Source organism: Sardina pilchardus, chromosome 1, assembly GCF_963854185.1.
Source record: "Sardina pilchardus chromosome 1, fSarPil1.1, whole genome shotgun sequence".
Lineage (NCBI taxonomy): Eukaryota > Metazoa > Chordata > Actinopteri > Clupeiformes > Clupeidae > Sardina > Sardina pilchardus.
In genome coordinates, this window is record NC_084994.1 from 25,783,380 (window position 1) to 25,796,487 (window position 13,108).

General features: G+C 40.1%; 1 protein-coding gene across 1 annotated transcript in view; it reads right to left on the minus strand.

Moving 5' to 3' along the window:
- LOC134086902 (NACHT, LRR and PYD domains-containing protein 12-like) overlaps positions 1–13,108 on the minus strand; it is a 103,761-nt gene that overhangs the window by 59,866 nt on the left and 30,787 nt on the right. The window contains exons 7-14 of the mRNA XM_062540096.1: positions 12,041–12,156; positions 9,520–11,113; positions 9,070–9,243; positions 8,612–8,785; positions 6,499–6,669; positions 6,154–6,324; positions 4,713–4,883; positions 3,236–3,406 (exon numbers count right to left, since the gene is read on the minus strand). Coding sequence (XP_062396080.1) covers positions 3,236–3,406; positions 4,713–4,883; positions 6,154–6,324; positions 6,499–6,669; positions 8,612–8,785; positions 9,070–9,243; positions 9,520–11,113; positions 12,041–12,156 — 2,742 coding nt within the window. The remainder of the gene's footprint in view (positions 1–3,235; positions 3,407–4,712; positions 4,884–6,153; positions 6,325–6,498; positions 6,670–8,611; positions 8,786–9,069; positions 9,244–9,519; positions 11,114–12,040; positions 12,157–13,108) is intronic.

Consider the following 13,108-nt stretch of genomic DNA (forward strand, 5'->3'; position numbering starts at 1 on the left):
CTATGCGCCTGTAAGCCTATGCAAAGATTTTAGAGCACAGCAGCTCAACCGTGTCTGGGTACAGTTTGATAATATGCAGTGTGAGTGCGGCCCAAGAACAGGAGAGAACCGTACTCCAGCACAGTACACGTGAACCGTGCCCAGTGTAAGTACCCCCTTAGTCTGGTCTTCAACACACTAACCCCTTACCGTATCTACAATGCCTTCACAGTGTAGGGGTGTAAATCGGAGCCTTCATGCCGATTCGATACAATATCGATTTCCTAGGCCAGCGATTCGATTCTTTTCGATTCTTTAGAATTCCCACCGATACGATTCGATTCGATTCGATTCGATTTTTACATGATATCTAGTTTAGTTTAAGTTTAAAAAATCTAGAAAAATAGAAATCATTTGCCTTTTATTGAGAATACAGAAACAGTAGCCTATTCTATTCACATGATGTGTATGTTACAGTATAAACAGGGCCAAATTATCTTTCTACCAGCCACAAAACTTTTAGTGCAGTTTCTTCCTCCACACTCTGTGACATAGGCTACCTGCTGACTGTGAGATAACCTAATACAAATTGTAGGCCCAATATATCTGCTATTGCATATGCATTTTGTGTGTAATCAATATTAGAAGATTAATTAGCTAAACGTTTAACTTTAGGTAATTTAAGTCATAGGCAGCCTTCACTGTATTGGCGATGTGAGATTAAATAGGTGTCTGTCACTTTAAGGACGTGAACTTGCGAAAACGTTCTGAAGTTGGAAAGATTTCCTGGCCGTGTCGTGTAGCGGTACAGGCTGATAGTTGCAAGCTATGTCACTGTTAAAAATAAATCAGTCCACAACTGGAGGACTTTTTGAATCTAAGAAACATGCTCAGCCAAGACAGTATGGGAAACGAACACAAATCATAATCTGAAGCATGTTTAACTAACGGGATAAACGTTTCCCCAAAACTTTACATTGATTCGTTTCTCCAATTCCACTTCGTCCTAATAACTGTTATTAAATAACACCTGCTACTCAGAACACAGAAATGTTCAGAACACGTAGCCTAACTTGTAAAACGACACAGTAGGCTAACTAAAACATGGTTAAGGTCTCAAGAATGTCAATTGCGTATAATGAATGACTATAGCGTCACTGTTAGCGTGCTCACTTGATCTGACGAATCCATCAGCTGTTTTCCACAGGGAAAAAACGTGTGCATCAGGTGAAGCTATGGTAGGCCTAACAGTGAGGGTCACTAAATGCAAAACGTAGTCCACCAACTTATGCGATGATGACAAAATTCGCAGCCTATAAACGCTTTGTTGCGGTGCTGAAAGTTTACAGTGAAGCATGTCAACAACCCGCCTTTTAATTCTACTCGCCAATGCAGAATTTCACTCACATTTGGCGAGTGGCAGAGGGTGCCAATTTTAAACCCCTACTAGGCTATAAAGTAGAATACAATAATGAGGATAGCGCTACCCGCAGATTAGGAGTAGGTAGTAGGCTACGCATACGAGCGTATGCTGAAAATAAACAGACGGAAAAATACTAAAATAAATACATTAATCGATTATCTTGCGGACGTATCGATGCATTGAATCGTCGGCTGTAGAATCGATGCATCGATACAAATCGATTCATATTTACACCCCTATCACAGTGTAGCAAATAAACAGCCCATATCTGAATGACACACTTCAGGGACAATATTAAAACCAAAAGAAAGTCAAAACCCAACCTTAATATCTGCAGTTTACAGTTGGAGTGACTTATCCCAGCACTCAGAAGCTGAACTGCAGCGATGTTTAAGTGATTGTCACTCAGGTCCAGTTCTGTCAGGGAGACCATGTGCTGCACAGCAGATGTTACAACCTCACAGGATTCCTCTGGCAGTTTACAACCAGCAAGTCTGCACAGAGTGACAAAGACAGAGTGCAAAAGGCAGATCAGAATGATGTCATTTAATTTAACCATGTGTATAATCACAATGTTGTTAAAGTCCATTTCAATTAATAATGTTAGGATTAGGGATGGGCAATACAGACTTACAACTATACCACAATATGTTATGATAGGTTATTTTTGGTAATGACCATTTTAATGATGGTATGGAAATATTAATCAAAGTCATGTCAGCTTACAGTCTTAACAGAACAGTGCAAACACAAAAAATAAAACTTGATTCTGACCATCATCAGCAATGAACTCTTTTTTCCTCGTCTACACTTTGAACTCAAGCTATCAAGAACGCAGCTATCAAAAATATACCTCTGACATATTTATGAATATGAACACTATTCTGGTTCCTTCCTACGTTGTGTAGTTTCACTCAGCACACCAGGAACATAACAGAGAAAACAAGTAAGAAAACATCTAAATTGTGTAAGACGAGGTGCCCTGCATTCTGGATATGAATGTGTCTGGCTTTGAACACAGGAGCCCCCTTACCAAAGCATAATGCAGTTTGAGTGCGGCCCAAGAACAGGAGAGAACCGTACTCCAGCACGGTACAAGTGAACCGTGCTCAGTGTGAGTACACCCTTAGTCTGGTCTTCAACACACTAGTCCCTTACCGTATCTACAATGCCTTCACTGTGTAGCAAATAAACAGCCCATATCTGAATGACACACTTCAGGGACAATATTAAAACCAAAAGAAAGTCAAAACCCAACCTTAATATCTGCAGTTTACAGTTGGAGTGACTTATCCCAGCACTCAGAAGCTGAACTGCAGTGATGTTCATGTGATTGTCACTCAGGTCCAGCTCTGTCAGGGAGACAATGTGCTGCACAGCAGAGGCTACAACCTCACAGGATTCCTCTGTCAGTTTACAACCAGCAAGTCTGCAAAAGAGAAAAATAGTGTAGACAACATGCTTCTTATTATTGGCAACAATAGGAGTGGATAAAGAGATTAGGTAACAGAAGCTCTTCCAAGATGGATGATACTTAAATAACACCAACCTGAGTGTCTCTATCGTACAGTGAGGATTCAGTGCTTCAGAGCCCAGTTTTCCTCCACAATCCCCCAGAGTATTCTTACTCAGGTCTAGCTCTCTCAGGTGGGAGTTCACTGACTGCAGAGCATAGGCCAAAATGTCACCAGACTTCTCAGTGAGTCCACAGTCAACAAGTCTGTAAAGTACAGTTGACATGACGGTTAAGAAAATGTTCAAAATAAAACATTTAAAAGCAATACATCACTGAAGACTCTTTTTCTACAAGTAAATTATATATTTATATTCAACCTCAATGTTTTCAGTTTGCAGTTTGGACTCTGTAGAGCAGAGAGCAGCTTTTTTCCTGATGCCTGCAGGTTATTCTGACTCAGGTCCAGCTCTCTGAAGGGGGAGTTTGCAGACTGCAGAGCCGAGATCACAATCTCACAGGACTTCTCTTTCAGCTTACAGTCAGCAAGTCTGCAAGAGAGGAAAAAGAGTATAAAAAGTTAATGTGTCATGTTTTAAGTAAGTAAGTAAGAAAGTAAGTGTTTTATTTGTATAGCGCTTTTCACAGATAAAATCACAAAGTGCTTTACAGTACATAATAAAATACAAAAACAAGAATAAAAGTCAGGCATAGAATACACAATTTTAAAGAGAATAAAAAAGAGATGGAAATAATAAAAGAAAAGGGCCATAAGTAAAATAGGAAATTAAAAAGGAAGTGTCACAGGTTTAAAAAGGTCATCCTGAAGAGGTGGGTTTTTAACCTCCCTTTAAAAAGGTCAGTACCGCAGACCTAACCTCCATTAGTAGTGCATTCCACAGTTTGGGGGCTGCAGCAGCAAACGCCCTATCGCCACAGGTCTTAAGGCGAGTGCGGGGTATGGCAAGCAGGTTGTGGTTGTTGGATCGGAGGGAGGGGGGAGCGGAGTGAGGGTGAATGAGGTTGGTGAGGTAACCAGGAGACTGACCATGGAGGGCTCTATATGCCAATGTTAAAATTTTTAATTGGATCCTGTAAGCCACAGGGAGCCAGTGAAGGGAATGAAGGAGAGGGGTGACATGGGTGCATCTATTGCGTCTATTTTTTTAAAAAAAATATGCAGGAAGAGTGAGAGGAAAATAATATAACTGTTCCACATACAATATGTGGCAGGTCCAAACAACAGTACTAAGGGGGATAAGAGGAGAGGATAAGATATGAGGCCTGAATATCATGTATTACAGACACAACACCACTAAAGACTGATCAGTGGAATTAACCCAGAGCTGATTAAGCTGAAATCTGATTTATCTATTATAACAGTTCAGACTGGAGAACATCATATTCAGAAGTTTTACACCCCATGTGCACCATGTACCTCCATACAATATTTGCACCTTCTGATTTTATTTGATCTGGTGCAGAGATGGAGTATTCTCATGATGGGAACATTACAACTACAGAACATAGATAAATAGCAGGAATCCTCAGAATTATCATTTAAGCTGTGGGAAATTAGTTTGTTAAAATTGTGGAAAATACGTTTGAATTACACTATTAATAATATTACTAATGTAAACAAGCCTGTACAATGAATAGACACAAGGAAAACAATTAGTAGGGAATGTCCACCAAGTACAAAACACTGACTAGATGTACCACAAAGCGGTACAAAATATGATCGCCACGGAGCCCTGCACTTTCTCTCTGAATCACCAATCAAATCAAGTAGAGAAATACATTAGGTAACAAAAGCTTTTACAAGATGGATGATGGTTTTCTCCCAGTAACACCAACCTGAGTGTTTCCATCGTACAGTGGGGATTCAGCATTTTAGAGCTCAGCTTTCCTCCACAATCCCGCAGAGTATTTTTACTCAAGTCCAGCTCTCTTAAGTGGGAGTTTACTGACTGCAGGGCAAAGGCCAAAACACCTCCAGACTTCTTAGTCAGTCCACAGCCAACAAGTCTGTAGAGCACAATTGATATGTTAAAATAAGTAGGGGAATGGCCATCAAAGTACATAAAACCAATGAGGAGCCAAACCCTGTTCAATGATGGCCATGTTACAGATTACAAAACAAAACTCAGAAACAGGGGACATGTTGGGAACCATGAACATGGATAAGTAAACAAAGGGAACAGGTTCATAAATTGTGTGTGTGGATTAATAATCCAAGGGGGACAGTCTGTCCTCCTGGACAAACCCCATTATTACATAACTCTGAGATGGACTGTGGCAGGAAAGGCTTTGGCCACTGCCTGATATTGGTCACTCTGTCCAGCTGATGTTTCTGCTACTGTGGACATGCAAGAAGAGAGCCTGCCACAGACAGCAAATACAAGCTATATGTGCCACACAGCAGTCTTTCCCTCTGTCGGCCTCTAGACGGGCTGTGGAGAATATGATGAAGAGTTTGATGATGAAGCATTTTTTTTTAACAGGCTCCTAGGTTTTTGCCTACAAACGTATACTATGTGTGTAGTAGGACATTCAATCCCCATCGTCATCTGTTTTACAGAGGTGGCATTAAGAGCCTTTTGCATTTGAACTATTCAGATATTCCATAATTACAGAATATTATCACAATATTTCTGCTAAATTGATTGGCTATTGCGTAGAGTGAGCCAAATTAAACATCAGGAAATGTGAGCAAATGTGGCCAAGTGTGCACCACATTTCAAAATCATGGCTTCAGATGTTCCTGAGAGATAGATGTTCTTGAATAGTGCCCCCCATGGGCAGTTTTTCCCAAAACAGGGCGTGTCCAGAGGTTGTTGTGGTGATGTCATCTTTTGTGTGGCATCACAAGACATTGATGATTTAAGCAATACATTTTTGTATTTACATTTTTGACTGGGAGGCACTACACCACAAATGAGTGTTGATGGGCTAGGTTTATGGTGCTGCTTGAGACCATCATTCCACAATAATGTCTTCATCTTGGGCACAATGGGTCTTGAGTTACATGGAAACCAGGTCCAATGCTGTTGGGTGGTGGTAGTGTAGTGGTTAAGGAGCTTGGCTAGCATGTACATGTAGTAGCCTGAAAGTTGTTGGTTCAATTCCCGGCTTACATCATTGGGCCCTTGAGCAAGGCACTTAACCCCAAGTTGCTCCGAGGACAGTGTAGTCCTTTGTATGTAAGTCACTTTGGACTTTGAAGAACATACATTTTGGGAATGAATAATGTTGTATTCATCTCATAGACAAAATGAAAAGAAAGTCAAACACCAACCTTAATTTCTGCAGTTTACAGTTGGGGCTACACATCCCTGCATTCAGAAGCTGAATCCCAGTGATGTTCATGTGATTGTCACTCAGGTCCAGTTCTGTCAGAGACACCATGTGCTGCACAGCAGAGGCTACAACCTCACAGGGTTTCTCTGAGAGTTTACAACCAGCAAGTCTGTAAAGGCAATACAGTGTGATTTAGTTCTCCTGGTACTGTTAACACCACCAAACGAGGAAAGTGTGTAACACACAAGTAGTTTGTAACGCCTGTGAAACAGAGTAGTAGAGACAGAGATTAGGTAACATAAGCTGACAAGATGGATGATGGTTTTCACCCAGTAATACCAACCTGAGTGTTTCCATCGTACAGTGGAGATTCAGAGCGTCAGAGCCCAGCTTTCCTCCACAATCCCCCAGATTATTCTTACTCAGGTCCAGCTCTCTCAAGTGGGAATTTACTGACTGCAGGGCAAAGGCCAAAACACCTCCAGACTTCTCAGTCAGTCCACAGCCAACAAGTCTGTAAAGCACAATTAATATGTTAGAAAAAATAGAGAATACCCATCAAAGTACATAACACCAATGAGGAGCCAAACCCTGTTCAATGACCGCCATGTTACAGATTACAAAACAGAACACAAGGGACATGTGGGGAACCATGCACATGGATTAGTAAACAAAGGGAACAGGTTCATAAACTGTGTGTGTAGATTAATAATCCAAAGGCACGATCTGTCCTTCCAGACACACCCCATGCTAACACGTCCAGTTTATGCTGCCGAGGAGCAGCAAAGTGTGCTTGATCAGCTGCTGTTCTTGTATCTAAGGTGTAACACAAGTTACAAAAATACTCAGGATCTATCTATCACCTTGGCCTGTTCACAGAAACAGATGATAAACTGTAATGGAATGAGACTTGTTGTATCTCATAAGCCATACCGTGAGGACACAACAGAAATGAAAACTAAGCAAAGTAAAAAAGGAGATTGTATGATATTCTCCACCTAGCATCAACCATGCTTATGAGAATGCAGATGCAGGCATGACAGCATTTGCTCTCAGACTCTTTTCAACAGAATGGAACACTGATCAAATTTTGTATTAACATCATCACTGACATATGCCTATTCATAAAGTATAATTATGTTTGAATATAAGAAATTAAATCATGCTTGTGTGAACACATGTGAGTAGACCGTTCGACAAGCTGTAAGTAGCACCAGACAGAAATCAGAAAAACATACCATATTCAGAAATATTGTAAGGGAACAATACACAGAAAACAAGTGTAACTGATGCAGACAATAAAGTATCCTGTTGGGGTCATAGCAGTCTAACAGTCTGAAAGCTTTGTAAAGAAAAAGGTAATACAATTGTCAATCAGACATAAGCATGAGGTAACACACCATATAGATAAGAATGTAAGTATATGAATAGGAAGAAAAGGGTTTTCCCCTTTTGGACCCCTTCTGGTTCTGAGTCTGTTAATTGATCATTGGATTATTTTCTTCGGCTTTTCATATAACCTGTCTTTAATTCACTTTTATTTCTTATTTTTCATTTTTGTTCTTGAAAAATAAACTACGTCCAGTAAGGGTTAATGGCTTTTTTCTTGGCTGGTCGCTAAAAGAAGACATTTGCCCCTTCGGCTTGGCTAAGATAACAAATTTCTCCTTTGGCTGCAAAATCAAAGCACTGGAGTATTGTTGTGATTCACAGGTCTTTGGGGGCATCTACAAATACTGCAGGTTTGGGGGAACGGGTAAGTTGTCATGTTTTTCCCTCCTTCTGTCCGACAGAAGAAGGAGCTTGCTGACTGCATTGAGAAAACCACTGCGGTTTTGCTGAGGTGTTTTAGCCGTAAGAAATAAATGTTTTACTATTTCAATTGGTAAATTAGGTGCTTAATACAGTACTGTATGTGAATATTTCTAGGCTAATTGGTAAGAGTTTTGACGTTTTGATTATTCTAAAAACTTTTGGTGAATAATAACACGGAAACATTCCTTATGGCCTGTACAGACTACACAATAACCGTGAAAGACAAAAAAAAGGTGTTGTCTGAACAGGCCATTAGTGATTTCACAGAATGATATTATAGCTTACAATCGTTTTTAATTATGAACACTGATATAGAGTCTAATGCATGCTATCATCATGTAAATTATCATACAAATTATTCTAATGATTTACGATGACATTATATTGTGCATAAATAATTATAAATAACTATGATCTTCACAGAGCGTGTTACCTAAACACTTTAACTAACAGTAGATATATACCAATTATTCTTATTACTTCACATATACAAAGCAGAACACTTCTGTACATAAACACAACTGATGCAGTGTTCTCTGTGCCTCTTTCCTGTTTTCGTTTTGTCTGTTTCATATAAACTGAATAACTATTATGTCTATCATCTATTACGTTTATCATGTCGTATATGGCTCATAACTGACCTCAGTATCTCCAGCTTGCACTGTGGATCTCCAAGTCCAACACAAAGCAGGTTCACTCCTTCATCCTGAAGGTCATTGTCACTCAAGTCCAGTTCTCTGAGATGGGAAGGTGTCCTTTGTAGCACTGATGCTAACAGCTTACCGCTAGCTTTAGTGAGTTGACACTGATTCAGCCTGTTAAAAAACATACATAAAGATAGCTAATGCAGGTGTCCCTTTTAGTGTAGTGTAGATTCCATTATTTTACAGCTTTCTTTGGTGAGAGGACACCGATTTAGCCTGTTTAAAAGTTGATGTTGGTTCTGCTTGTCCACCTATCTCACTGGTATGCTATAACAATTATAAATTTCATTCATATTCAAACACACTGAACAACACATGCTGAGAAATTAACATCTCCAATTAACCAGTTGGTTCAGTTCCTACATTATCATTAATGTTAACAAAACTTCACCCACCAAGCTCTCCTTGAGACCTTCACTACCGGAAGCATTCTGTGGAGCCCTTCCTCTGATCTCAGGTACTTCTTCAGATCAAACTCCTCCAACTCCTCAGCTGACATCAGAAGCAGATAAGCCAGAGCTGAACACTGGGCTGGAGTCAGTTTCTTCTTGTCTGCTGAGTTTATGTACCTGGGTATCATTTAAGACAACACGTCAATGGGAGGCTTGGCTTGAGATCGGTCAATTATACATAGGTAAACAATATTCAGAATCATACTAATTGTTAGCTGCTTAAGACAGCAGAGCTTTACTTCAAAACAAAGAATATTTTAAGAATACTAAAGCAATAACAATGACAGTATTAAATACTATATATTTTCTTAACATAATTTCCTTCAACATCATAATCTTCTACTTATGCTCTTTGCCAAAACCTTCAAATGGATTTTTTTTTGTATTCATTACCCATTGATCTCCTCAACCAGTGAGTGGTCCCCAAGCTCATTCAAACAGTGGAAGAGGTTGATGGTCCGTTCTGATGAGTTGTCTCTCTTGATCACTTCTTTTATGTATTGAACTGTGTTCTTGATGCTTGTTTCTCTGACAACTAACTGTGGCAGCACATTATTCAGGGGGGGCCTGATTTGAGGCTCCAACATTGGAGCCAGGCCGAGGAGGAAGCGGACAAAAAGATCCAAATGTCCATTCTGGCTCTGTAGGGCCTTGTCCACAGCAAGCTGGTAAAGGTCAGACCTTGAGGGTGGAGAGAGCCAGTTAATTGTCTTCCTCCATGGTGTGGGGAGACGATTTCCTAAACGACAAGTTGCATTTTTGTGAAGAACGTAAAGAGCTGCCAAGAATTCCTGTACACTTAGATGTACAAAGCTGAATATTTTCTCTTCAGCTACAGCACTCTCAACATTGAAGATCTGTGTACAAACTCCAGCCTGCAATGCTCCAGCCTTGACATCAATACCACAATCTTGCAAGTCCTTTCCATAGAATATCAGGGTGCCTTTCTCCAGATGTTTGAATGCCAGTTCCCCAAGCTTAACTAGCAACTGCCCTTTTTCTTTTGCACCCATCTTCTTGTCCAAGTATTCATTCATTCTTTTCATCTGAGTGTAGGTATACAGTGTGTACATTTCCGTCAAAGTTCTTTTTTCTTTGCTCTGATCTCCCAGTATTTCATCTACCACACTGGCTATAATCCGGCAGAATACTGGTATGTGACACATGATTTGGAGGCTTCTATTCTTCTTGATATAAAGAATGAGTTGATCAGCTTTTTCTTTATTGTTTATGTTCTTCTGAAAGAACTGATCTTTTTGGTCATCATTGAATCCTCGTACCTCTGTCACCAAGTTGAAACACTCATCTGGGATCAGACTGGCTGCTGCTGGTCTGGTTGTAACCCAGATGTGTGCAGTGCTCATCAGTGTTCCTTTAATGAGACTTGTCATGAGAGTGTCCACAGAAGTCTTCACATTGAGTTCACTAATGCACTTTTCAAAGTCTAAGTGGAGCCTGCTTTCATCCATACCATCAAGGACAAAAATTATTTTGCATTTAGTGAATTCAGACAACTCTGTCAAATCTTTGAGTTCCATGTAGAATGCAAGAAGGAGTTCAAGAAAAGTGTAATGTTTTTCCATGATCAAATTCAACGTTCGAAACAGAAGAACAAAAACAAAGTCAATGTCTTGATTTGTTTCTCCATTAGCCCAGTCCATGACAAACTTCTGCACTGCAACAGTTTTCCCCACACCAGCAATCCCCAAAGTCAAAACTTTTGTGGCAAGTCTGTCACTGAACATGTTTGCCAACTTAACTTGCTTATCTTCCGAGCTTGGTCCTCTCCCAATTTGATTCATGTTAATTGTTGACACTTCATGTGTATTGTTGACCCCACCTGTGCGGCCCTCAACAATGTAAAGGTCAGTATAGATATCATCAACATTTTTGACTCCATTTTCTTGATGTACAGCAGAAAACTTGGTTCTCAAGTGTGTCTGAAGCTTCTCTTTCAGCCTTTTAACTTCCTGTGCTGTACCATGGCCTGAAAACAACAAAGAATAACATGTAATGAGAAACATCTGGTCATCATACTGTCTGTCATCCTAAAATACCATTTTTACTCCCTAGCATTGCATGTATTATCAAGGTGCCATTTTAATTCCGCCATTCCTATGATTAAATCTGCTTTCTTTTTGTTTTCAGCCATTCTGCAAGGCAGAACTATCATTGCAAGAATAAATGGTTACACTTTACTTGAAGGTGTCTACTTAAGACTGACATGATGACACAGTCATGAACGTGTCATAAACATTAAAAACAAGTCATAAACATTAATGACATAACATCTATGTTAGTGTCATTCGGTTTTTGTCATGAAAAGTTAGGGTTAGAGTCAGATTTAGGGTTAGGGCTCATGTGTCATGTCACTCTTATGTAGATACCTTCATTAGGAATTAAGACTTTTTAAGATATGAATGTCCAAACACAGCCTCCAAGATGAGGCCTTTTAGAGAGTGTAAACAATGAAGGGCAAAACGGCTATGAAAAAAATAGAATTGAACAAATATATTTTACAGGTTTTAGTTATGGAACCCAAACATTGTGTAGACAAACTTTGAGGAAAATCAGAGTCAGTGCTGCAACCATTTTCCTGGATTTTGTCTGATTTCACATGGAATGACTCAATACTGTAATACCATAATTGCTATTTCTGAAAAAACAAATACAGTAATTTCCTGTGTATTAGCCGCATTGGGTGTAAGCTGCAGGACAGTGTTTTATGCAAGTTAAAAGAAACAAAATCATAAGAATACCATTGCACTGCCCCCGTGTATTAACCTCAGCTGGAGAAATTTTGCAAAATCAATTTATTAGCAGCTAATAGTTGGAAAATTAAGGAAATGGAAAATAAGTAACAGACATGCATGTGCAACCTGCGTGTTCTTAAATCAGCAAAGACAGACATTACCTCCTCCTTGCTGTAGCAGGGCAGCTCCTCCTATCAATGCCGGGGTGTTCTCCATCCCCCCAGGCTGAGCTGTGACATTGTCCATGTTTAACCCAGCAGCCCTGCTGGCCTCACACCTAGAAAGAGAGAGGGGGGGGGGGTATGTTTCTTATTTTCATAAAAGGACTCTTTCAATAACAAACATTGGAATGAAAGAAAGACTGTGGCAGGGCCCTTCCTCCACTCCAAGCCTGGGTTGAGCTGTGACATTGTCCATGTTGATCCCAGCACCACGGGGTTTAGATGGGAAAAATAGAGATGAGAGAGGGGAAGACAAGGGGCACAGAGAGGGAAAGACGTTTGGAGGCACAGAGTGCACTCCCTACTTCAAACAGGGCCAATTAGAACCTGTAGGGGTTATATACTGTATTTCACAAACTGTGAAATATTAATGTCATGTGAACACCACTATGAATTAATAGTCGAAGAAACTGGGAGAAACTGGGATGTGATTTCTTTCACCAGGTACACCATACTTCAATATACTGAACTGGTGGGGATCACTGTGACTAACTTTATCAACAGAGGTGTATATATTGCCTCTCCACACAGATGACAAAGTTTCTAAAACATCTACAGACACTGAACACACAGTTTTACAGACATTAAGAGTCAGATGTCTTTTTAAATGCTTATCTCCAAAGAAAGCATACAAACATGGATGTAACGTAAAGGACAGGTAGATGGACTGATTATCACTAGAAAGTATATGTGTGTAAAATGTGTGTGTAAAGGACAGTAAACAGTCATTTGGCTCTACGTCTCCTGCATTGTTTTTCTTGTCTGCAGCTGCACTTTGTACATGAGCTCAATGCGAGTCAAAGCGTGTGTGTGTGTTTGTAAGGGGTGATTCTAGGATCAGACCTTTAGGGGTGCTGAGCCCCTAACAGAGGTGCCATTAGACCTTAAACTGCACTGGGGCATAGGACCTCTTAGGGGGGTATGGGGGCATGCTTCCCCGTAAGAAAATGTCTCAGCGCAGTAATATCCTCACTCCAAAGTGAAACTGAAAGTGGAAGAGTGATGATA